Here is a 26717-nt window from a genome sequence, read left to right on the forward strand (position 1 = left end):
TCCAACCCGTGGCATGGTGAACACCTGTGATCTTTGAGGGCAACTGTTAAGAAAATGTGTATTTGATCACTAAGCTGGGGGGAGTGGTGTATCCCCTGTAGGTAGGGATAGGATACAGGGTGACCTAGACAAATTGGAGGATTGGGCCAAAAAAAATCTGATGTGATTCAACAAGGACAAGTGCAGAGTCCTGCACTTAGGATGGAAGAATCCCATGCACTGCTACAGACTGGGGACCGACTGGCTAAGCACCAATTCTGCAGAAAAGGACCTGGGGGTTACAGTGGACAAGAAGCTGGATATGAGTCAACAGTGTGCCCTGGTTGCTAAGAAGGCTAATGGCATATTGGGCTGCATTAGTAGGAGCATTGCCAGCAGACGAGGGAAGTGATTATTCCCCTCTATTCTGCACTGGTGAGGCCACATTTGGAGTATTGTGTCCAGTTTTGGGTCCCCCACTACAGAAAGGATGTGGACAAATTGGAGAGTCCAGCAGAGGGCAACAAAAATGATGAGGGGGCTGGAGTACGTGACTTATGCGAAGAGGCTGAGGGAACTAGGCTTGTTTAGTCTGCAGAAGAGAAGAATGAGGGAGTGGGGGATTTGATAGCAGCCTTCAACTACCTGAAGGGGGGTTCCAGGGAGGATGGAGCTAGGTTGTTCTCAGTGGTTGTAGATGACAGAACAAGGAGCAATGGTCTCAAGTTGCAGTGGGAGAGGTCTAGGTCGGATATTAGGGAAAAACTTTTTCCCTAGGAGGGTGGTGAAGCGCTGGAATGGGTTACTGAGGGAGGTGGTGGAATCTCCATCCTTAGAGATTTTTAAGGTGTGACTTGACCAAGCCCTGGCTGGGAAGATTGAGTTGGGGCTGGCCCTGCTTTGAGCAGGGGGTTGGCCTCCTGAGGTCCCTTCCAACCCTCATCTTCTAGGAGCCTATGATTAATAAAAATGGAAATTGCCCTGTGACCTGAATCAGCCTTATTGCCGGGGAGTGGGTAGGATGTGCCACTTCCTCTGTAGCCTCTGCAGGGTAGTTCTTCAGGGACAGAGGGTCCCTGAGCCCAGGAGATGGGTTGGACCTGAATGAAAATGTTTGTTTTGTTTGTTGTTGGACTCCTTGTTACACTCTGGAAGGGGACCAATTACTGGCCAGAGAGCCAAGTCAACCCAATCCCTAGAGTTCTGCCAAGACACCAAATTGCCTGTCCAGCCAAGGTGCACGTTTAAGCTCTGATAGGTACTTAGGAACATGGTACTGGAAAGGACCTCCTGGGTCATTGAGTCCAGTTCATTCCAGGCAGTCTTTATTATCCCATTCTTTTGGCATGGGCGGTGATGCAAGGTTGATGTCTTTCCCAGACATGAGCTCTGAGGTTGGGGCTGGGGTCTCAGCACATAAAGTTCTGGTGCAATAATGAGATCTGTACAGTTAAGGGTTATTTTCAAATGAGGGGGAAAAAGTGTTTCTGACTGACCTGAGTTATCATAATTTTGGCTACTGGATCTGGTAGTCCTAGCAACTTCCAGAGTTTCTCTGGAGTAAGTGATGTCATTAGCTGGTAGAGATGGCAGATTTGAACAAAAGTAGAAACACACACTAGGAAGAGGTCATGGTAGTAAGACAGAATTTACAGAGGTGGCAATCTACAAGGGCAGAACTGAGTGGTCAAAGCATTTACAAAGGAGTCACTCTATGCCATTCCAGGTTTAAGTACTTGAAGAAATGACAATTCCAAAGGAGGAAAGAGGGTGCCCTTCATAGTGTCGTATCAAAGCAGCACCAGACCTTGCCACTATAATAGATGTAAAACCTGCAGACATCTCTCCATTGCTATAATGATCAATACACCCCACAACACATCTTTTGAGAGCTATGGGTCCTACACAAGCCTATCACAACATGTGGTATACCTCATCCAGCACACTAACTGCCCCAATAACAACTATGCAGGTGAAACCAGATAATCTCTACGCTCTTGAATGAATTTACGGAGTGTTTTTGTCTTTTATCATTTTTCTATCACCTGTGGGCAAACACGTCACCAAGCAGTTGCTCCATATCTGATCTCTCAGTCCTGATCCTCAGAGGAAGTGTGCACAACACCTTCAAAAGACAAGCCTGGGAGCTTAGATTCATAACTTTGCTAGACAATAAAATCCTGATCTTAATAAAGACACTGGATTTATGGCTTCTTATAACAATCTGTAACCCGCTAAAGCTCCTTATTTGACTGCAGAGGTGTCAACAGGGCATTTTTCATCTTGAATGGTCCTTTAGAATATGTGTTAACAATCTGTTGCACCTTGTATTTAGCTGTGACACTCTCAGGCCTTGACTACAGTAGCACGTATACCTGCAAAACTTTTGTCACTCAGGGATGTGGAAAAAGACACATGCATGCACGCACGCACGCACGCACGGCTCCAGCCCAAGCCCAGATGTCTACACTGGAATCTTATAACTCCGCAGCCTGGGACTGAGTCAGCTGGCACAGGGCAGCCATAGGTGTTTTATTGCAGAATAGACCTATCTGGAGAAGAGCTCTGCCTTAAAAGCTTCTTTCTCACCAACAGAAGTTGATCCAAAGTAAGAGATGACTTCAGCCACCTTGTCTCTGGAACAACTGGTCATTTTCTAAAATTGAGTAGCAGTTATGACCAAACTGCTGCAAAGCAACTTTCAGAGTAAGTCAGCAGTAAGCAGCCAGGACTGGAACACAATCTGGGGACTATTTTAGCAGGTATGCGTGGAACAAAGGCATGCTAGAGGTATTAATAGAGGCATAATTCCAAGCTACGTTGCAGTGTTGTGGCCCTGCTTCTTGGATTCTTATTCTGAGCTGTGCACAATATAAGTGGGAGGAATCGTATCAATTGCTCTCGTGGGCTAAACTAGATATTCATGGTGTCGGGAATTGTATGCTTCACATCAAATTACTGAGTCTAGGCGTTTTCATCATAGATTTCATGCCATGCTGCACTTTTGTTAGGTGAAAAGAATGCTCCATCGGGGCAGTGGAGCATTAATTCTGGAGTTTGTGGAAAGCGCTATTCAGTCGTATGTGAGTTACTTTCTGCCTGGCAAGATTAAAAATCCATGCCTCAGAAAACAGCTGTTCAGTAACATTACTCTCTGGCTCACTGGCAGCCCGTGAAGTTCTGTAGGGACAGAACTAGAAGCCAGGTGTGTGGGATGGGAGACACCTCCACACTGCTACTCTGCAGCCATGGTAGGGCTGTGTGCATTACCACACAGGCCCTGTGGAGATCAACACCGCAGGAAGTGCCACCATGGGAGGCTGGACTGATAGCTTCCCTCCTGGCCCCTGATTCTGCCATCTGACCCCAGAAGTTCCAGGAAGTGTCTAGGTAATGAAGTGGACTCTGATGTGAGCTGCCTCTTAGCCCACTCCCTTATTCCCGTCCCTGGCTCGGACCCTGTTTCTGCCCTTGAACTCTGGCTCCCATCCTGACCCTTCAGTATTTGGTAGAGGGAAAAAAGCCAGAGTCCTTCCGTATGGGGACTCCGACTATGGCTTTCAACCTCTAGTTTTGGTACTTGGACTCTGATTTCAGCTTTGAACCCGGCCTTCAGCACTTGCACTCCAACTCTGGCTACTCGCTCTGCCCCTTGAATCCTGGCCCTGTTCTGGCCCCCAGCTTCAGGACTAGGACCCTGACCCAGTCCCACACTCAGGCCACCACCGTTAGGTTCCAACCCTGGTTCTGGCCCCCCACCTAGACTCCTGGATATCGGCATTGGCCCTGACCATTAGGTCTCTCTGCCCAAGCCCCAGTCATGTGACAGATGGTGAAATGCATGGGTACATTTTATGAAGTATAGATTTTTGTTTCCCTCCAAGTGTCTGTACAGCGCCTAGCACAATGGATCCTGGTCCATGACTGGGACTCCTATGTGCCACCACTATACAAATAAGTAACAAGTATTCTTGTTTGAATTATCTTTTTTTTTTTTGGAATTAGACACCACCAGTTGAAGGCCAAGTCTATCAAACAGATGTATAACCTTCCCTACAAACAGAAGGAGAGATTTAGTAATGATATAATGTTGGGGGGGGGGGGGGGGTTGTTGTGGTGTGGGGTTTTTTTTGACTTGGCAAGCAAATGTTGATGTGCCTTTTTTTTGCAGACAGTTTTGTAGCTTTAGCTACATATATCACCATGCACATCACTATGTGCGAGAGATCCGTCCTTCCTCACTTCGGGGAAGAGGTTTCTTCTAATCAAGACATTGTCACAGAAATCAGAGTCCTGGAACGAGGCCCCATTTCATCGAGAGGGGAGGCAGCTGGTGAGTGGGGCTGCTCATCTTAGGAAATGTATTGGAATGGAGTGTTTTAATCTGAAGTATGAGCATCACTGTTGAAGAGTATTAAAGTGCCATCATTATCGCTAGCTGATTGCAGAGAAGGAGCCTAATAATACTGATTTATTAAATTCTAATTTTGCAGATACTTATCCTCAGTGAAGTTTGTGGTTTGGAAGCCTTGTGTTTGCGGGAGTTGGCTCAGGGGCATTGATAATAAAGCAGAAGCTGGTGATGCTGAATAGAATTTTGAAGACTGTGTGGTGCTATTCTGGGGAGGTGGTTTTGGCAGCCATGTGGAACTGTGGCTCTTTACACTCAAGTGCTTTGGTACTATGGTGATGAGCACAGTGTAAGAACTATATAAAACAGAACAAGACAAAATCACCTCGCCAGTGTAGTACAGAATTAGCATATTTGCATCACTGTATGATAAGAATAATTTGTTTGATTGACGTTATTTCTTGAAAAATGTTAATATCCTATGTTAAATTCCTTCATTTAAACTTTACAAAAACTATCATTTAACTTTACCTCTATTTTGTGTAATTTCTTATTTATCTTTAAATTTTATTTGGATTAATAAAATCTACAAGTGTATAAAAATTGCTGAATTTTTGCTGTAACTAACAAATACCTAGCTTTTCTATAGCATTGTTCATAGTAGATCGCAAAGTACTTTAAAAAGGAGGTTAGTGTCATTATCCCCATTTTACAGATAGCAGAAGTGACTTGCCCAAGGATACCCCATAGCACAGTAGCAGAGCTGGGAATAAAACCTGGGTCTTGTGGGTCCCAGTTGAGAGCATGGGGACAATGCTGCTCCATTTTCATTGTGTGCCCCAGGGGTACCCTTCTGGAGAAGCCGCAAACAGCAGACTGAATCTGGAAAATCCAGATCCCAGTTACACTGAGCTTTCTTCCATCTTTATTGTATCACTTGTCCAGTCAGTAATAAAAATATAAGCCAGAGCAGTAAAATACTGAGATTCCTATTTTAGAGATGGGGATTGATACACAGAGAAATGAAGCAGAACAATGAATTGAACCCCTGTTTCCTGAGTCACAGACCAGATTTTTTTTAACCATAAGCTCATCCTTCCCTACAGTGCTACATTCTTGCAAGGGTGACATGGTATGAGCCTAACTCCATGTTTCCTGGTAATGACTCCAAGCCCTAATCAAGGGTCAGGGCCCCATTGGGCAGTTAACCAGCACAGAACAAAAAAAAAATCCCTGCCTCAAAGGAGTTTACAGTCATGGGTTTAAAGGACCTTGTCTTCCAGGCTCGATGGATACAACAAACCACAGCTGTAGTCTTTTCTCAATGCCATGTAAACAAGTGTGAAGCTAGCTTTGTGGGAGGCTTTGTATGGCTCTACCACCACCTCGTGGCCAGATTTCTAGGCTCCACAACACAGATTGTGCAGTTTAACTGAGGCATATTCCCCTATGCATGAGTGCCACCAACCTTCGTACTGCTAACTTACTAGTGCAACATAAACAGAAAGCAGAGCATACAGCAGGCTAAAAATTAGAACGCGGGCAAATTCCAGGGACCAGCCTGCACATTTGGATGATCATCCAAAAGGCCAGAGGATCTGGAGGTTGCCTAGGTCTTTATAAACCAAGGTCATTGGGTTTGCTGTGGGGTTGTGGGTCTAGGATCAGAACCTGCAGCAGGAATGATTGAATCTGATTGCTTTTTGATGAACATTATAGGAAAGAGGACATGCTCCCACCCCAAGCCTGCCTGCTCCATACATGACTCAGCTTGGAAAATGTATTTGTAAGGAGCCCAAGTCAGCCCCATGTAACGCTAGCCACATGCTTCTTCATTCCCAGGCACTTTGATCCTGATACTCAGGTGTGACCAAGCTGTACTCAGTGTAAAACTGCAGGGGTGGGAAAAGGCAGCTTTACACCACATTTGTGTTCCTCACATCTGAGATGACTGAGGGGCCAATTTTGTCTGTGCACTATGACAAGCCAGCCTGATGGCTACTGTAACTTATGGCCACCTACAACAGACTAGTTCTTGGCTCTACACCATTTAACATTTTGATCAGGGACCTTGAAGAAAATATAAAATCATCACTGAGAAGGTTTACAGATGACACAAAAACTAGGGGAGTGGTAAATAATGAAAAGGACAGGTTACTGAGTCAGTGTGAGCGGGATCACTTGACAAACTGGCTGCAAGCAAACAATGTGTGTTTCAATACAGCTAAATGTCAATGTATCCATCTAGGAACAAAGAATGCAGACCATTCTTACAGGATGGGGGACTCAATCCTGGGAAGCAGTGACTCCGAAAAAGATATGGGGATCGTGGTGGATAATCAGCTGAACATGAGCTCCTAGTGTAACGCTGTGGCCAAAAGGGCTAATGCAATCCTAGGATGAATAAACAGAGGAATCTTGAGCAGGAGTAGAGAGGTTATTTTACCTCTGTGTTTCGCATTGGCGTGGGTGCTGCTGTGTCTAGGTCTGGTGCCCACAATTCAAGAAGGATGCTGATAAATCAGAGAGGGTTCAGAGAAGAGCCACCAGAATGATCATGGGGTTAGAAAACCTGCCTCATTGTGATAAATTCAAGGAGCTCAATCTATTTTACCTAACAAAGAGATGAAGGCTGACTTGGTCACGCTCTATAAGTCTCTACATGGAAAACAAGTATTTTTGTCTTCTGTCTACCAGAGAAAAGTAGAACATGATCCAACAGCTGGAAGTTGAAGCTAGACAAATTCAGATTGGAAATAAGGGAGGGTTATTAAACCACTAGAACATTTTACCAACGATTAGGATGGACTCTTCATCATTGGCAATTTTTCAATCCTGACTGGCTGTTTTTCAAAAGGAATGATTTTGGGGCCGTCCCCTGAGCCCGTGTTATACAAGGGGTCAGACTAGATGGTCACAATGGTCCCTTCTGGCCTTGGAACCTAGGTGTGCATTGTGAAGTACAGCATGCTCTAGCTACACATCTTCTTCTGCAACACACCCACTTATGCTCGGGGCTGTGAGGTGGGGCACAGAGCTGGCCCAGCCCCACCTACCCATCCCATCGAAGGATTCCTCTGCTCCAGGAGAATCTGCAACTGGGTCACTTAAGCCAGGTCTCCCCTTACAACAGTAGATCGACACTCGCAGTTGTGACTCATTTTGCGCCCTGAGCGCCCGGGTTCGGTTGACCTAAGCCCCGGTGTGGACACAGCTAGGCCATCTCCCATCGAGACGTGGCTTAGCCACGTGGGAAAACCCCGCCGGTCGATGCCGGTGGTGTCCACGCGACAGCGGCCCGGCTGCCCTGGAACGTGGCTGTCGTCTTGCCGTGGCCGCCGGCGAGGCCAGGCCCAGGCGGCAGTTTGGAGCAAGCGGTGGTGTGGACGCGCGGCCCAGCCCGGTCTGACAGAGTCGGGCCTGTGCCCCTGGCTCCAGCCCACTGAACTCCGCCACGAAGGGGGTGTCGCGGGCCGGAGCTCGGCGGGGAAGCCCAGCCTTGCCTTGGCTCCACAGGGCTGGGTCCAGAGCCCCCAGCCTGGGCCCAGATCCCCTCACCTCAGCCCCAGCAGCTGCGGGGGGCTGCAGGAGAGCTGGGGCGAGGGCTACTTGTGGGGCCCAGGTTCTGGCCCTGCTCTGGGCCCAGGGGCCGCCCCCTCTCACCCCCTCACCGCCTGAGGGGGGCCCCCCAAACCCCACTGGCAGCACCCCGGGGTGACAGCTGCAGAGCTCCCCCCACCCCCCGGGGGGGGGGACCCCAGCGCGCAGCCGGGCGGCGGCGGGGCCTGCCCCGGCTCTCCGGGGCTTCCCTCCGTCCCGCCCCGCGTCCCCTGCCCACGCCCCATGTGATGCGGCGCTGGCGAGCCCCGGCCCCCGGGGGAGGCTGGGCCGGGCCGGGCTCTCCATGGCCCGTGCGCCGGGGCGGGGCCGGGCTCCGGCTCGCACCGCCCGCGGCAGGCTCGGCGGCGGCGGCGGGAGGTGGCCGGGCCGGGCCGGGATGCGCCGGCTGCGGGGCGCGATCTGAGGTGAGGAGGCTGCGCCGTGCCCGGGGCGAGCGGCGGGAGGGTTTCCCCGGGGGGTGCTGGGCTGGGTCTGCCGGGGGGGACGGGGGTGTCCCACCGGGTCACCCTGGCTGGGCTGGGCTGGGCAGGGCAGGGCACACTCGTGTGTGTGTGTGTGTGTGTGTGTGTGTATGTGGGTGTGGGGGGGAGACACCGTGGCGCTGGCCGGCTTGTGGCTGCGGGCGAGGCTTCTCGTTTCATAACCATCGCCCGGCTGGGAGGAAAGCCGGCCAGGGACAGTAAAAGAGGGCCACTGCAGTGTGTGTGTGCGTGCGTGTGTGTGCATGCATGTGCGTGCGTGCGTGTGTGTGTGTGCGTGTGCGTGTGCATGCACGTGCATGCATGTGTGTCTGTGTGTGTGCGTGTGCATGCATGTGTGCGTGCGTGCATGTGTGTGCGTACGTGTGTCTGTGTGTGCGCGCATGCATGCGTGTGTCTGTGTGGGTGCGCATGCATGCGTGTGTCTGTGTGTATCGCCCTGACGGGAGGCGACTTTAAAGGCGGGGAAACAACCTTTAACTTGCACCCGGTGCTCCCCGCCTTCGGGAAGCCAAACATCCCTGGAAACTTCTACCAGGGGCAGCAGGCAGGGTGGCGGTGGCGGTGCGAGGAGGGCAGTTGCCTGGTGCTGTAAGTGCTGCACCATTTCTTTGCTGACCGTGGGGTTCTGCCCGCCAAAGCTGATGCCCGAATAAATTTGTTAGTCTTTAAGGTGCTGCTGGACTCTGGCTGTTTTGCCCCCCCAACAAGGAGTTTTATTCACACCCCGTTGTGAGCCGGTTCCTTGTCATGTTCTCTGACAGCGAGGGGCTGCTGCGGTTTGGAGGAGTTGTATGTAGACTGGACATCGTGCAGCCATTCCCGTTGCTCTTTTGCTCCGTGTCGTTTCTATCACATTTTACCCTTTGGTGCCTTCTGTGGGTTTTCTGCTTTTCATTCAGCTGTTTGACCAACAGGGCTCTGCTGCTTCTCGGAGCCCTGTTGTGTTTTGATTTACAGAGCCTTTATTTAAGTCCCAGGGGAATTTGATCTCCTAACACAGGGTTTTAAAGTTATTTCAGTCCTCTCTATAGTTACTAGGGCAACATTTTTTTAGTAAGGGAACTGAATGTTAGTGGAGGTAGGGTCAGTTTCTAGGAGTACTTGCACATATGCTGAGGTACACCCCTAACCCATTTTGTGATTAGAACTAAAGGGTGGCTAAAAATGAGTGGTGGGACGTTTGGTTTTCTTTCTTCACTTGCAAGCCGGATTTCGATCCGAGGTGACCTCAAGGAGTCGGTGATGGTTTCAAAACAGAGCGATCTATGGCAGAAATAACAAAGAGGAGGAGAGGGCATCCTGCAAGAATAGTCAAAATAATAGTCAGTATCTCTGAGCCCTGCCAACACCTCATGAAACACCATTAGAATAGAAGCCAAAGGAAAATGTGGTGTTACCTTTCTATTGTGGGCATCCAACGTGGTTTGCTATAGTGGTGGATTAGTTCCCTGTTGTAGTCTGTTGCATTGTATGCACCAAGTTAATATATTTCCTTACACTAAGCCCATTGGATCTGACTTTTGCACAGACTAAATATTTGTTTGGAACATTACCACAGGGGAATACAAAGATCTACGTTCATGAATATATTTCGGTTGTGTGTGGGGAGGGGTGAGGGTATGCTGCCTGCCCATCAAGGCGTTGTGCTTCTGAGATGGGATCCCTCTGGTGCTACACCTGGGCACTACCTTGGTGCACAACCGGGCCCTAAGGGCACATTGCGCCCTGCGTACACTGGGTACACTGTCCCTCAGGCAGGTCTGGAGGGAGAAGTGGCTAAGGGAGGCTGGCATTTGCTGACGCCTTTGTGGATCTGGCTGTGTGGTGAGCGGGTGCAGACCCTCTGAAGGAACGCTGCCATTGGGAAAGGTCTCTCTGCTGCCAGGGGGAGCATTTCTCTTTGGCTCTCGTCCTGCTCCCACCCTTTTCAGTGGTTTCTTGCTGCTCAGCCACCCTATTGAACAGTTCTCAGAGCCGCAGCCTGTTATAATCGCCCCACCCGTGAAGCTCCAGGTACCATCTGACTGCTTTATCCTCCTCTGCCAAGCCACCCGGTACAGTGCACTAGGGGTGGAGGCTAGGAAGCTGTCTTCTTCCCCAGGCAGGCTACTAAAGCCTGTCCTATCTCGGGTACTTTCCTGGCCCTCATCACCATAGCATCTGAGCAGCTCACAGACTTCAGTGCATTTATCCTCTCAATAACCCTGTGTATAGATGGGAGTTCTTCTCTGCCTGGATCTGTGTGGTCCCAAATCCTACTGTTGATGCATCGACTTGAGCATGAGACTGACTGTTAACTCTGTGGGTTGGTTTTTCCCATTTCCCAGTTGTAGCCCAGATGTTTCCCTCCGGGTGTATCCATGCACATTCACCGTCAGGCCTGCTGGTTGGATGTTCTCTGGCGCTGTCTGTAGATGGGTCAGATGCACCTGCCAGAACTTGCTGTGAATAGTGTTGTCCAAGGCTAGTGCAGAGTTGTTACACCTGTCCAGGAACCTTTGGAACATCACTTGTGCCCTGTGCAAACCACCCTGCACTGCGATGACTTGAGAACAATCTGCGGGCCTACTTCCCAGGTCGCCAAGGCATTCGTCCGGCGTGTCCTCTGTCTGGATGCTGGATGTTCTTAGTTTGGAGCCATATCTGCACCTCCTCAGGAACCTTTCTGGGCCGGGTCTTTCCCGGTTTGTCTGTCGGCCTAGGAGGCTGATATCTCAGTTTTTATCAGATCTGGCAGTGATGTGCAGGGACTTTGTTCTTGTTTACAAGTGTAGGAGTAGGCGTCTTGTGCCCGCATTCACTGGGCTAAGAGCAGTTCAATCTTACGGGGTTCTTGGTGTTGTAGCGGTCCAACAATAGCAATGGGGCACTGTTAGGATCAAGGCGACGGGAGTCTTTTGCGGATGTGAATGATGAGCATTACGGAAGTGGGAGGGAGCTGGGAAGACGGTGCAAGCCGCTTGCAGAAATGGTGCTGGCTCCTGATGTCTTGCAGCAAAGTGTCCTTCATAGCATCGTATCAACCTATCGTTTTGTGCACCATAATATTACCCGTGAGGTGTCTACACAATGCCCCTTCTGTTCAGCTTTAGATAGGGTGTTTCATTTTTTCCTACATTTCCCCCAGTCGATTCCTCTTTTTGTTTTGTTGGTTGATTTTTTTTTTTTTTCAGCAGCAGCTTTTCAGTGATTTAGGATTGGTTTTCTCCAAGCCCCTGTTTGTTCTTGGAGTGAGATACTGGCAGAGTGCAAGCACTGTTTCCCGGCTGGCTAACTTTTTGCTGGATCAGGCGAACCCAGCCATTTTGAAATCTCACCAGAGCAGCATGGCCGGGGTAGACCAGTATGATATGCGAGGGCTGTTTTGGATACAGATTCTGGCCTGTCTGTGGCGTGATTACGCTTTTTATAAATTGACTTGCAATCTGATCGCTTTTGGTTGGCTTGGCGAGTTAACAAGATTTTGAGGGAACTTGGTGGTGCTGCTGCTTTAGTGATCTCTGTTTAATGTGTGCTTAGGACGTGTTTTGCTTTGTTCGTGTCTTTTGTGTACATACTGTCATTTTATAACATTTGAAAAAAGCGTTTACTGTGATTTTATATGAATAAAGGTGTTTTCCATGTCATGTGTCTCTAACAATCTCCCTAATTATCCCTCTCTCTTCACACGCACCCATCTTTCTCCCACTGAACTAATCTGGACCCCATTACCGTAGCATGCCGTACTGATGTATTTATGCTCATAACACCTCTCTGAGGTAGGGCACTGCTATTATCCCCATTGTACAGATGGGGGGACTGAGGCACAGCGGTCCAGATCTTCAAAGGTAATTAGATTTCTAACTCCCATTGAGCCTGGACCAGACAGACTAAGTGCTTGCTTAGGGTCACACAGGCAGTTTGTGGCCAAACTGGGAATGAATCCCAAGTCAGCACCCAAACCTCTGAGCCATTCCACCCTCCCCTATAATTAGAGAGGACGTTAACGGAGAGTGTGTTACGGCTTGTACGGCACACAGTACACAGCTCTTTTATTCCTTCAGCTTGCAGGGGCTGGTTTGGTGCAGGGGGCGCAGGTATTTTTCACTCTGGTTTGTAGGTCTAGAACAGGGGCTAGTAGGTGTCGGGTCATTCTGTACAGTTCTGTGTACTGTGGGTTTATTTGTGAAGTGCCGGCGTGAGCTCGGAGGCACGCTGAATAGAGAGAGCTCCTTCCCCAAAAGCCTTATTAATGCTTCTCATTAGTGGGAGCCCTAACATGCTGGTCAGGGACTTAGGGTGCAGTCCTGACCCTGTTGTAGTCCGTGGCAAAACTCCCCTTGCTTGAACGGGGCCAGGATTGCGCTTTTAAAATGCCTTACCGAAAGGGTTCTGTAATGTCCCCATCCAGTGAAAGAGGTCTGTGCGCATATCCTGCAGCCCCTGAAATCGATGGCAAAATGGCCATTGACTCGAATGGGGCAGGATCAGGGCCAGACAGCAGCCCCGGCTTGCAAGACACCTGGTGAGGTGTGCACAGCTCCCGCTGCCCTCTGGGAGAATTGTGCATCTGAGACCAGATTGTGACCCCAAAAGTTTGGGATCGTGTGTGATGGTGATTCGCGACAACAAGGCTCGTGCTGTTTGTCCAAAGCGTTTCAATGGTAAGAGCTGGCAGGCCGCCACTGCGCATTGGGAGCAGACTGAACCCGTGTCTGGTGTCTAATGCCTTTTAACCAAAATTGCAGGTCCTCTAACAATTGCTCCCGGCCCCTGATGATGATGTATGCTGCCCAGTGCTCCCCCTGCTTAATCAAGCCACGTTTTACTGCTGCCGATAGATGTCTGTCACAGATGTCTGTGAAATCTTTTAGAAACCTGGGCTGGTATCATCCTCTTCTGTCTCATTTCGGTGGATTCATCCCACGAATCTCTCTAATCAACAAAGCTGTGAAAAGGAAATTGACCTTTACAAAAGCCCTTACACCTGTGTCCTCTGAAGAAATGAGTTTTTAATTGAAGATTTCACAGGCAAAAGAAGGTTTATTATAATGAAACAGAGCTGCTGCTACCCAGATTCCTCACAGTCACCCTTCTAGACTCATAGAGCTTAAGCGGCCATCCAGCAGCAGTGCGATGCACCAGGCAGAGGGGTCCTTTTTTTACTGCATTTAGCACTGCAGGGTAGCTGTGAGGACTTGATTCAGTTTAGCTACAAGGCCCTCATCAATTTAAAAAAATCACATTTCTGTCTGATTATTTTTATTTATGTATTTATTTGCCTACAAGCAGCAGCTCAGATGATTATTGCTTAAAGGGAGCAAAGGGGGAAAAAGTCTGTTGGGTTTTTTTAATTTGTTTACCCTGTGGCTTCCACAGTGCCTTGTCTACAATCAGCATCATTGTTTTCCCCTGTGTAGTAACCTGATGTGGGTCTTTCACAAAAGCCATTGGGGAAATACAAAACGTTGAACAAATATAACTGTAAACCCATATAAATCGGCAGGGGACTCAGGGCAGGGTTAAAATGACTTTTATCTTCATTTTCGAAACGGAGTTGATTATAAATGGGTGGTGTCCCCTTTAGTTTAAAAAAACATGGTCCCGATTCAGGAAAGCATCTCTGTTCAGGAAAGGGTGTAAGTTCCTGCTTTAACACTAAGGACTTCAATAGAGATGGACTTAAATCCACATGTAAGTGCTTTCCTGAATCAGCAGTAGCTGCGTATTGAGGACTTCAAATTGGCACATGCAATACTCTCCACACACCCTTTGATCGCTCCAAAACATTTTGGTGACAGCGTGGGCTGGTGAGGACATTCTGGGTTCAAATCCTGAGTCTGCCACTCACTGCCTGGGTGCCAATAGGCAAGGCCCCTGGGCTCCCTGCCTCAGTTCCCCAGTCTGTCGGAGGCGGAAGATAATTGTTAGCACACTTCACAGGTCCAGTGTGAGGATCAACTTGTGGCTATACAGTAACTAGGACCTATAAAGTGCTATACAAGTGCTGATAGGTGATCTTTGTTGTTATTGTTATGTCAATAATAATACTTATTAATTGATCCTTCCTGGGTTCCATCCATAATCCCAGTCTAAATGGACAAGGCAGACAATACAAAGAAGTAGGGCATCTGATTTTGCCACTATTACTTTATTCTCTGAGATTTGGGGAAACTACTCATAGAATCGTAGAAGATGAGGGTTGGAAGGGACCTCACGAGATTATCTTGTCCAACCCCCTGCTTAAAACAGGACCAACCCCAATTACATCATCCCAGCCAGGCCTTTGTCAAGCCAGGCCTTGAAAACCTCTAAGGATAGAAATTCCACCACCTCCCTAGGTAACACATTCCAGTGCTTCACCACCCTCCTAGGGAAAAAGTTTTTCCTAATGTCCAACCTAGACCTCCCTCACTGCAACTTGAGACACAATATTCCAGATGTGGCCTCACCAATGCCGAATAGAGGGGAACAATCACTTCCCTCGGTCTGCTGGCAATGCTCCTACTAATGTAGCCCAATATGCCATTAGCCTTCTTGGCAATAAGAGCACACTGTTGACTCGTATCCAGCTTCTTGTCCACTGTAACCCCCAGGTCCTTTTCTGCAGAACTGCTGCTTAGCCCGTCGGTCCCCAGTCTGTAGCTGTGCATGGGATTCTTCCGTCCTAAGTGCAGGACTCTGCACTTGTCCTTGTTAAATCCCATCAGATATTTTTGGCCCAATCCTCCAATTTGTCTAGGTCACTCTGTATCCTATCCCTGCCCATCAGCATATCTATCACTCCTCCCCGCTTAGTGCCATCTGCAAACTTGCTGAAGGTGCAATCCACCCCATCCTCCAGATCATTAATGAAGATGTTGAACAAAACCGGCCCCAGCACCGACCCCTGGGGCACTCTGCTTGTTACCAGCTGCCAACTAAACATTGAGTTGTTGGTCACTACCCATTGAGCCCGATGATTTAGCCAGCTCTCTATCCACCTTATAGTCCATTCATCCAACCCATACTTCTTTAACTTGCTGATAAGAATACTGTGGGAGACCGTATCAAAAGCTTTGTTAAAGTCAAGGTATATCACGTCCACCATTTTCCCCACATCCACAGAGCCAGTCATTTCACCATAGAAGGCAATCAGGTTGGTCAGGTATGACTTGCCCTTGGTGAATCCATGCTGACTGTTATTGGTCACCGTCCTCTCTTCCAAGTGCTTCAAAATGGATTCCTTGAGGACCTGCTCCATGATTTTTCCAGGGACTGAGGTAAAGCTAACTGGCCTGTAATTCCCTGGATCCTCCTCCTTCCCATTTTTCCCCTCTTCTTATTCTTCCCTCTGTAACTATATTGGATAGTAGCTGAATAACAGAGAGCTCAGGACTAATAAATCTCCCATATAAAACCTTGTGTAGAACTCTGCTCCCTTAACTAGTGACTTCGGATAGCTATTTTATTGTGACAGCCATGCTTAATACTATGGGAGACAAAAGACTGTAAGAATTCCAAGGTCACTTCAGACGTTAGTGTTGCTATGTACCATGGCCCCAAAGACTTCTTCATGAATGACCCTGGGAAATAGATTTCAGAACCTCCTGCTGCATATAAAAAAGTAATCATTAGTTTCGCTCATGTTAAAGCTGATCAGGTAACTGAGACCCAGAATTTCAATTTTGTGTAAGAAATAGAAAATAAAACACGAATCTAAGCATTTTTTGTATAAAAATTAAAACCAGTTTTAATCCAAATTTGTGTTTGTTTTTCAATATTCCCTATTAGGACTTGCAGCCTTATCCCAGCACAAGAACCAGAAAATGAAACTGGCTAGAATGAAAAGTGAAATTTATTCAGCTTGGACAAAGACAATAATCAAATTCAGGATAGTAACTAATCAGTATAAATGGGGAAAGTAAATTAGATTTCCCAACTGTTGTTTTGAATAATCTAGATTGCTAGTAATGGGGAAGTAATTAGGTTCATCTTTTTCCTGCTTGACACATCGTTGCAAGTCATAAAAATTCTGCAGCCAATGACTTTAGTCTGACTAAAGTCACTCGGCTTAATATAGGAGTATCTGGGGGAACTTGTGATCTACAGAAAGAAGAGCTAGTGGTTCTTTCTGACTTTAAACTCGATGAAACTATGAAACATAGTTTGATTTTCCAAATAGAGGGTGGAGCTCATCACTCACCTTGTAAACTGTGATAGATTCAAACCAGTAGGTCATTGGGAAAAAGTACGTGCCAAATGATATGATGTCCTGTGTAGAGCCACTGAGCAGAACCACCACACTGTATTTGAGGCTGTGTGGTCTGGTAGACAGAGCACTGATCTGAGCCTCAGGAGGTCTGGCTTGTATTCTCGCTTTGTCAATGGTCTTCTCCTGGACCTTGGGCAAATCGCTTCCCCTCTCGCCCGCCTACCCTTTGCTTGTTTTGTCTACTTATAAGTTCTCTAGGTGCACAGGTGCTGTCTTTCACTGTGTTTCTACAGCTCTTGGTACATTGGGGTGTCGATCTCAGCCGGGGTCTCTGGACACTTCTGTAATATACATCATTAACTCTGCAATGAGGAAAAGCACAAGTGGAAGATTCAGGACCCTGAATAGATTTATTATAGATTTATTTCCTGGTCACCCGTCATGACATTTCTAGCCGCAGAGCTAATGTTAACAGAGAATTTTTTATTAGCCCCTTCCATGCTTGCTGAGAATATACATTTATTGTTTTATGCTGAAAGCTGTGAATGGGACGGTGTTATGAAAAGATTAATCCCGAGGTTTGTGCTTGCCAGCCTCTAGTATGAGAGAGATGTATTGTGGCTTGCACTTTAAGGTAGAAATTCAGGGTGAGATCCTGGCCCTATTGAAATCAATGGGAATTATGCCACTGACTTCAGTGGGGTTAGGATTTGAGCCATCAGGCCAGGTCTTGTGTTCCTTTTGCACCCAAGCCTCCCGTTGGAGGAATGCAGGGATGAGCCCAGAGGAGAAGGAGAACAATATTTAACACATACAACAATGAGCTAACTAAAATCGAGTGAAATGATCTTAAATCTCCTTTAAAGACAGGTCTGACATGGTGCACAGCACCACCAATCCCTGAATGGGGATCTCACTTTGCAGCAGCTGTTTACTATCCCTGTTTCACTGTGACATTTGGGGGCAGTAAAGAGAAACTTCTGCCTGTGTTCTGGGCCTGACCCCAATCCAAATCCCAGTGAAATCACTGGAAAGGGAATATGGGCTGGTACAGGATGTACCGTGCACATCACTATGGAAGCAATGTAATCCTCTGGGTCAGCTTCACACCGCTCTTCATCATAACAGAGCAACTTTGGTCAGAGCTCTGCTGAGAATGTACCAAACTCACGTCCCGCAGGGTTCTTCATGGCTAATCCCTCGTCTATTGATCGGGATATAAATGTTCCATAACATTTAGAAGTGGTTCTTTTACAGGCTTACGTTGTTAATTAGTCTCTTTCAGCTCAGAAGCAGCACTCATAGGATTTCCCTTTCTCAGATCACGGAATCCAAGCGGTGAATTAATTACGCATTTTTCAAATATGAAACACAGTTTAAATTGTCTGAAGGACTGATGAATATCCCATTCCCCCTCCCTCCCTCCCAGAAAAAGTACTGAGCTGATGAACTCAGCCTGCAGAGAGTCTCCAAGCCCATCCTGGTTAGCCCTGTGTCCCAAATGAAGGAAAAGAAGTGGAGATAAAAATTCCAGAGCTTCATCAGTCATATCTGGCCCCGTTGTATCCAGCCGTACAGAATCAGAAAGCTGGCTATGACTGTCATGGCGTGGGTGGATTCCAAGTAAATCCAAAAGGGTCATGGTGGGTTCCCCAAATGTCAGGCCTGGCGCTGTAGTGTCACAGTGGCTAGGGGATCATCAGACTCATCAACCATAGTCCCTCACTGAATACAGTTGCCTGTTAGGAGGCCTACCTCTGGCATACGCACAGGCAAGGTCACCTCAGTGCATAGTTCTGCTGTGCAACGTGACTGTGTTTTCTGGTTTTAAAGCATCCTGAGGTTCCCTGTTTATATTCGATCCGCGATATCTGCGTGCAGAGATACTAGCCTTGCAAACATTTTATATTCGCAGGGTCGGGCTGGGTCCTTTTCTCCTTGCTCTTCATCTCTAGTAAGAAAGGCACTTGTTAAAGGCCAAATGCTACCCTTGGTCATGCCTGTACCAACTCTCTCGTCTTCAAAGCGTGCCCTTACCTGTGCCAGCGCAGCCGCCTCCAGTCTGCGCCTGATTCACCGATTGGAACCGAGGGACCAGTTTTGTGGCTGATGCACATGCTGGACTAGAATTCAGCTCGCTGCCCCATCGCTGTGTTAGGACCTTCAGGCCTCAAAAAGCAGCAGAAGCTTTCTTTTGTCCCGGGAGTCAGCAGGTCTGACTCTCGGTGCACACCAGGACACACATCTGTTCAGGTTACATCATCTCTTTTCAGAGGGCAGCTGCACTTCATGTAAACTGATCCGTGTTCTCCTGACAAATACAGTCTTGACAAGCCCTCGATTTAATTCCTTCCTTCAGTTGTCAGCTGTGACCTTCTGAAGACAGCACCTTCCTGACAGGTGTTTTCCTGCTTCCTTAAACCCGAGCTCCTTTCATTTCTGTGAGTATGAGGTTCAGTACTGCCTCTTTCTCTCTCTGATTTCTTTTACCACACAAGGGATTATTGCGCTAGCGGGATCTATAGAGCCAGGTCGCTCTTTTCATCTCTCTCTCCACCCCTACCTGAAGCTGCAGTATAGAAATGAAAAGCAGGGCTTACCTTACCACCCTGGGAGTCCTAGAGCGACCGAGGTGCAGCTGAAGAAGTTAATGAATGTTACAGGCGCCAAGGCTAAAATTCAGAGCTCTTTGTGCCCAGATTCTCAGAGCTGCCTGGATGTACCCGGAGTTGCTCATAGTACCAAAAAAAAAATCTCAAGCCGTCACGCCACAGAGTTGAATATCAAAGCCTTTAGCCAGCCTGTAAATCTGCCCGCTACAGAGGGATAACGAAAGTGGGTTCCGTGCTTTCAGAACCCCTCTGCGTCTCGGAGTAGCGGGGCATTATTTTTGAAATCTTGGGAGGGTTAGCTGTCCAGCTCTGTAAGGATCTTGCCATTCATGAAAATGCAGAGGTGTTCTGCAGGGGTAGATCGACTACCGTCCCAGGCCTGACCGCTGTGGGCCCAAACTACACCTAAGAGCAGCCGTCTTCAAAGCGCCAGAATCCTAAACACCAATCAACGTACAAAATTCACTCCAGCCCTTTGGCCACCTGAACAGCCGCCTGCATGGGTGCGGGTGTTTGCTCACGGCTGACGTTGGGTGGCAGACACGTCATAGGTTAGCTGGAAGAATTAGTTAGCTTGGCCAAGCCTCAGGGCCACCCCGATCCACCTTTAGACCCATAAGGGTGGATTCATCACAGGGGCAGGTTCAGCTTCTGGTACAGGCTGTCCTAATGTGTGTCTCCTCCTGCTCACAGCCTGTCTGGGGTTCACAGACGTGTAACCCCCACCTCCACCAGCCCTCAGTCTGTCCCCCAAAACACCCATCTGCTGGAGACACCCAACGTCAGCGCTGTTTGGGTTGTTATACCTGTCCCTTTACACGGGTGTAGATGGCAGAAGGGTGTCATATGGCAACACAAAATCTGGCCCATAGAACAGGCATACTTGATTGGCTCCTGGGTCTCCACATGCTCCAAGGGCCCATCAGGTCTAGGTATTATTATTATTATTATTTATTAATGTTTACATCTGTGCACAATGGCTGCACCGTGCTTTCCCTTGGCCCTGGTGTACTTGCCCCCACGAGGTGCAGAATGAGGCCCGTGGTGTGCGGAAGATGTGTGTTGAAGCCTTGATGCAGATCTCGAGGGGGGTAGTCGTTTGTGCTCTGCACAGCCATGCAATCAGGCAAGCTGGGTTCACTTTCCAGTCCTGGTCTCGCTCTCTCCCTGGCTCAGCAGGGGCCAGGAGAAGCACAGTCGGCCCCTGGGGTGAGGCGGAGGCAGTCGGTGTAGAACAAGCCATTGGACATCTGCGTGGCATGGAGTGAGGCAGACCCCGGGCGGGAATTGTCACAGATCTAACGAATGCCGGCTGACTGTCTAACACCTTGTCTTTGTGTCCCACCATTGCTAGGTGACTATGGAGATCAGTGGTCTCCCGGTGGAGTTGTGGCGCCTGATTTTGTCCTACTTGCGTCTTCCTGACCTCGGCCGCTGCAGTTTGGTTTGCAGAGCGTGGCGTGAGCTCATCCTCAGCCTGGATAACACCCGCTGGCGCCAGCTGTGCCTGGGCTGCATTGAATGCAGACACCCCAACTGGCCCAACCATCCCGACGTGGAGCCCCAGTCCTGGCGAGAGGCCTTCAAGCAACACTACGTCGCCTCGAAAACGTGGACCAAAAACACTCAGGACATCGAATCCTCCAACTGCTTCTCCTTGTTCCGAAGGAAGAAGGACCGCCATCTCCTCTGCGTCGGGCAGGGCTGTGAGTTCGAGACCCTCCGGGCTGCCGTGGCCGCGGCCGGCGTGTATGACCGGATCGTGCTGCTGCCGGGGGTGTACGAAGAGCAGAGTGAAATTATCCTGAAGGTGCCAGTGGAGATCATGGGGCAGGGGAAGCTCGGGGACGTGGCTCTGCTGGTCAGCATTGATCAGCACTGCCCAACCACTCGCCTGTGCAACGTGGTCGTTATGCCAGCCTGGTTCACCCCCGTTGTTTACAAGGTGGGTCTGACTCTTGTCTGAAACTCTCCCGGCAGCAAAGGACAAAATGCAAGCACCAGAGATAGGGTTGCCAACTTCGTAATAATTAAAAACCGGACACTCCAGGAACTGCCTCTGCCCCGCCTCTTCCCCCTGATGCCCCTCCCCTTTTGCTCCTCTCTCCCCCCTCCCTCCATCACTCAGTGCACCGCCCCTCTCCCCTCCCCTCCCCTGCCTGGGTCAGGATGGACCGCCTGCAGAGCTGGGGCTGGGAGCTACAGCTGCCCAATGCAGGTAGGAGATGGCCCTGGCTGAGTAGGGGCTGGTGCGGGTGATGACCCAGCACCTCTCATTTCCCCTGACCTCAGTAACCGGACTATGGGTGTTCGGTCAGTAGATCTGACTGCACACTGTCAGGTCCCCTTTTCGACCGGACTTTCCAGTCGAAAACCGGGCACAGAGATGCCTGGCTGGCGATGGGACGTTGGAGGGGGTGAGCCGATGCTCTGAGGTGGCACTGAGCCTTGGCTGGCTGGTTCTTGCTCATGTGCTCAGGGTCTAACTGGTCGCCATATGTGGGGTCGGGAAGGAATATCTCCCCAGGTCAGGTTGCCGGTGACCTTGAATGACTTTTGCCTTTGCAGCGTGGAGTGTGGCTCTTGGTATATTTCACTACATCAATTCCCTGCCATTGTGGGGGCCCCGGACCCTGGTGGGCCTGAGTCCCTCCTGTTCTCTGTCTGTGGCCACACTGTAGTCTAGTGACCAGAAGGCTGTAATATTCCGGTCTAATTCTGGTTGTTGGGTTAGTGTGCGGGGGCTGGGTGGTGTTGGTGGCCTGTGATATACAGGAGGTCAGACTGAAATGATCTGGGTGTCCCTTCTGGCATTAAACTCTGACACGCCTTCCTGGAGGACGCGCGCACATGATGTCATTCATGCTGTTTCTTAGTTACAGCTATAGCGGACTTAGAGAAAGGACCCTCCTAGTCAGGACTTCTAGGTTCTCTTTTTGGCACTGTAGCTGACTCATGGTTTGACCAGGCCCATGTCACCTTGGGCCTGATCCAGACATTCATACTCCATGAAGCCAGTCAGGCTACTTGAGGAGCAAAAACGGGAATAAAAGTTTGAAAATCTGACCTCTTACCTCTCTCTGCTTCAGTTTATTCTGCCTCAGTTTACCTGTCTGCAAAATAGAACTCAGTTATTTTTTAAAATAATTGAATTCTCTAACTCATTTAACTTAATTGCTTTTAAAAAGCTCAGAGGAAAAGCACTGGACAAATATTAAAAGGACAATCTGTCAGGGTAAAAAAAAAAAAAAAAAGCTTTCCTTATCTGTGTTTGTTTAGTTTATTGAAACAGAGATTAATTTATTCTTCACTGTTGCATGGCGTTAGAGACTTTGTACATTTCTCTCAGCCTGGACAATGAAAGTAGATGTGTTTCCCTTTCATCGATGGTCAGTTTTACTTTCTGGATCATGCTCTGCACAATACTTCAGCGTTTGGGTTGCAGACAGTGAATGGAGAATGTGTCCTTCCAGACAAGCCCTTTTCCCATTGGTGTTTTTATTTAAAAAAAAAAATTAAAAAATAGAACCATGAAATTGAGCTTAGATTTTGCAAAAGCTTTTACAAAACAACTTGTTTGGCTTGAAATTGACTTGACAGTGTCCCTTTTAAGTAACTTTTTTTTTAAAAAAGGAAAGGCGAGGGGTGAAGATGTAGGTGTTAGACGTGTGACTTAGCTGATCCCTCGCTAAAATACTGCAGTGTTCTCCATTTGTTTATCTTAGCTCTTTGATTTGAAAGTCTGCCCCTTTACTCTAGCAATGTGTGACCTGTGCCTGTTGGGATGGACAGGCATTAAAATAAACATGAAGAAAATGTCAAGGGTAAAAATTGGAGATTTGTGCAAAATGATTCCTATGGCCCAGGAGCGCCTGTCCCCAGTCACTGATTTGTCTTCTTATCGAAATCTCAAAAAACGTTGTAAACCAACAAAAAAATTTCAGCATGTGTCAATCAAAATGTTTCCTTAGATTTTTGAGATTCTTTTCCCCTTTTCTTCAACTTTTTTTTTTTTTTTTTTAGTCCGGTTAGCTTAAATTTCCAAACAAAAAGTCATTTTGAACTGGAAAACCAGAATTGTTCATGTAGAAAATGTTGAAACAAAACATTTTGATAATTGCAGAATGTTTGTTTTTGTCTTTTCATGACATTTTCCAGTTGTGAGATTTGCAAGACCGACCCTGTTTCACGAACAGGCTCGGTTTTGACAAATCAGTGGTTTTCAACTGAAAAAATGTTTCGTTGAAAAATTTCCAAGCCCCTCTAGTTGGGGAATCTACCTCTAGAAACCCAGGGATAATGTGGAAAGAGAAACTGATTAACAACTAAGGAGATTTCCTGTGAAATTAAGAATCGGACAAAATTCCAAGACAGCTTGTTTCCTTTTCTCCCTAAGCCCCTCTGGGTCATGGCTCAGTTATGCTGTCAGGGCGTGGTGGGGAAAATGTTGCTGTCTGTCTTGTACCGATTGGGGGGATAAGCAGAGCGCTTATCACCTCTTGTGGTGAGAAAAGACAGGCCTCTCCTACAAGGTATATACGAGTTATTGAGACTGCTGGAAACCTTGTAGATCTCCAAGGCGTTCTACCCCCAGGCTGTGCTGTCTTGTGTCCCAAAGCCTCCCAAGCCAGGGACGGATGACAGGACAGACTTCAGCAATCCAGCTCCACAGTCACGTGGACCAGAGGGGAGTGAAGAGTGCATGACGTTTCCAGTGCTAAGGCAAATCCCCCAGCCTAAGGCTGACCCATATGCGTGTGACAGAAACATTTGCCTTGCGTGCAGAATGCGTGGGGTCAGGTAGGCAGCAGACAGAGCATGCCTGCTAGCATGCACAGCACATGCTGCATCTGCTTCTGCTATATTCATGGGTTTCAAGGCAAGAAGAAGCCATTGGAACATCTCATCTGACCTCCTGTATAGGCCAGGCGATTACATTTCACCCCGTTGCCCTGTCCCAAGCCCAACAACTTGTGCCAGCGGGCTGACAACAACTAAAGCTGCCATGGGTAGGACTCCAGCTCCTAGTGCGTGGGTGTTGATCAAAGTTGGGGCTGTGAAATGTCTGGATCCCGAATAGAAGCCGATGGCTATCCGTTTACTGTGAGTGCCATGGTCTACCGGTTCCAGGTGCCACTAGGGGGGTGTGAGTGTGTGGGGGAGGGAGAGTGTTCCTTCCTTACTTTGGTATTTATTTTGTCTCGTGATCGTTATTCTCCAGACGACCTCCGGCCACGTCCAGTTTGACAACTGCAACTTTGAGAACGGGCAGCTCCAGATCCACGCCCCGGGGACGTGCCAGGTGAAGTTCTGCACCTTCAACCAGTCCAGCATCCATTTCCACAGCGTGGCCCTGGGCGTCCTGGAAAACTGTGAGTTCGCTGGCAGTGAAAACGCCTCCGTCACCGTCGAGGGCGCCCCGTCCTCTGAGAGGAACTGGGCCTGCAAACACCTAACCACACTGGCCAAGTCCCACTCTGTGTTGTTACAGGCATCAGACGCCGCCCTTTGCAACACGTCCAAGCACGACGGCTGGGGCGACCCACCGGCGAGGAACGTAAGGACCTGCGAGATCGTGGTGGGCGGGGACCAAAGTCATTTATTTTCTGCTTCCAAGACTCAGCTGGTGCTTGAAAAAGCGGGTGAGAAAGAGGTTGAAGTCAATGGGAACCTTTACGCAGCAAAGGAGAGGGAAGCCATGATCCTGGAGACAGACTCTAGTGACAGCGAGCTGAGCACGAGCAGCGAGAACGAGGAAGACAACCGGTCGATGTGCAAACTGTCCTACCAGGCCCACGGTCTCAGCCACATGCTGGCACAAGTGGTTCACAGCAGCAGGCTGCAAACCAACGGGCTAACCACCCTGCAGACGGGCCTGGAGCTCAAAACACTGCAGCAGGAGCTGCAGAGAGACAAGGAGGCCCAGTCCCTCGCCAGCGCTCTGCAAGGATGCCTCGTTCGGAAGTGCCTGTTCAGGGACGGGAAAGGCGGGGTCTTTGTCTGCTCGCAAGGACGAGCCAAGCTGGAGGGGAGCGTCTTCCGGGACCTGACCTATGCCGTGCGGTGCATACAAAACAGCAAGGTGCTGTACAGGCTGGTAATGAAACCCTCCCAGGCTGCAAAGCCAACCCTCCTAGGGGTTCAGTCGGCAGAGCCGACAGGCCTCGTTGTTAACCCACCTCATGCTTTGCGCCTGCACTCACCTGCGGGTGCAAACGAAAGCACTTAGATGTCTCCTTGATTGTACCCTCAGATCAAGTCGGTAGACATCCGGATGCTGTCGGTTCTGGAGGCATTTGACTCTCCCTGCAGAGTTAGAGACTCAGTGGAGAACCCTTGGAAATGCCGACAGGCAGCACCACGTTTTAAAGTACAGCTGTGGTGCTGCACCTGCTGTGAGGTCCCCAGGTTAGCAATGTAGGAACATAGGAATTGCCAGAGCGGATCAGGCTGTGCTCCGTCTAGCCCAGTGTCCTGCCGCGGACCACAGCCAGTTCCAGCTGCTTCAGAGGAAGGGGCAGGAAATTGTGCAGTAGGTAGCAAGGAGGTAACCTGTTAGGAGACAATGCCTCCCTAACCTCCGATAGTTAGAGACTGAAGCGTAAAGGTTTATATCCCTTTATCAGCGTAGATTTGTAAAGTGGCCCTCTGTTCTATGAATGCTAAAGAGTTCAGAACGTCGACATGTTCCTATTTCTTCAAAAGGGTCTAGGAAATGAAATTAACCCCACCCCCATCCCCAAAATAAAAGGGACAATTCAGACTACCAGAAAAAACTCCCTGACCGAGAGATCTAGTGGCGTGATACTGGTGTAAAGGGGTGAAGAATCAGGTCTTGGTTTAGAATGAAAGATTTCTGAAGCCTTTAACTATTCATGTCCTTGCTTTCACATGCCTGGTTCTGTCCCTGCTTTGATAGGTAACTACACGGTCCTCATTTAGCAACCGTGCCTGGTTTTTTCTCGAAGGAAATGAGTTCGCCGTGGTACCTGTGGCTAGTTTTAGGTCCTGGCTGTTCAACCCAAAGTTGAGCTGAAGCCAGCTGCTCAAGATGATTGTAGCACTATAGAAACCATGTGGAACAGATGCTACGCTTCTCCCTCCAGCAGGGCACTGGAGAGGTGAATGGCTGAGAGGTAGCCCTCACGGTTTTTGGCAGGAACAAAAGATCTGCACAGACGCTGGGGTGGTGACACACATATATGTCGTCTAGGCCATTTGTTTCTTAGCAATAAGGATGTGGAAAGGGCACCTGAACTAAATTGAACCATAGCATTAAACACTCAGAAGAGGGCTACTGCCGTCTGATTGGCTGCGCTAATGAGGGAGGCAGTAGGTGGGAGTTTATTTACCGTTCATTATATAACAATTCTTCCCAGATGAAATACTTTGCAATTGCATCCTGCAGTGCCCTCATCTTCCCATTCCAAGTCATTAATTCACCCATCTGCTTATAGGGAAGGTGATTTTAGCTGGTTTTTAAGGCAACAGCTACTTCT

General features: G+C 48.7%; 1 protein-coding gene across 2 annotated transcripts in view; it reads left to right on the forward strand.

The window, feature by feature from the left end:
- Positions 1–20578: 20578 nt before the first annotated feature.
- FBXO10 (F-box protein 10) overlaps positions 20579–26717 on the forward strand; it is a 38106-nt gene continuing 31967 nt past the window's right edge. For both annotated transcript variants that reach the window (XM_067553349.1, XM_067553350.1), the window contains exons 1-2: positions 20579–21163; positions 24440–25300. In XM_067553349.1, the coding sequence (XP_067409450.1) occupies positions 20579–21163; positions 24440–25300 (1446 nt within the window). The remainder of the gene's footprint in view (positions 21164–24439; positions 25301–26717) is intronic.

Source organism: Emydura macquarii, unplaced genomic scaffold (assembly GCF_026122565.2).
Source record: "Emydura macquarii macquarii isolate MOO-44397 ecotype Brisbane River unplaced genomic scaffold, CSIRO-AGI_Emac_v2 contig_1451, whole genome shotgun sequence".
Classification (NCBI taxonomy): Eukaryota; Metazoa; Chordata; order Testudines; family Chelidae; genus Emydura; species Emydura macquarii.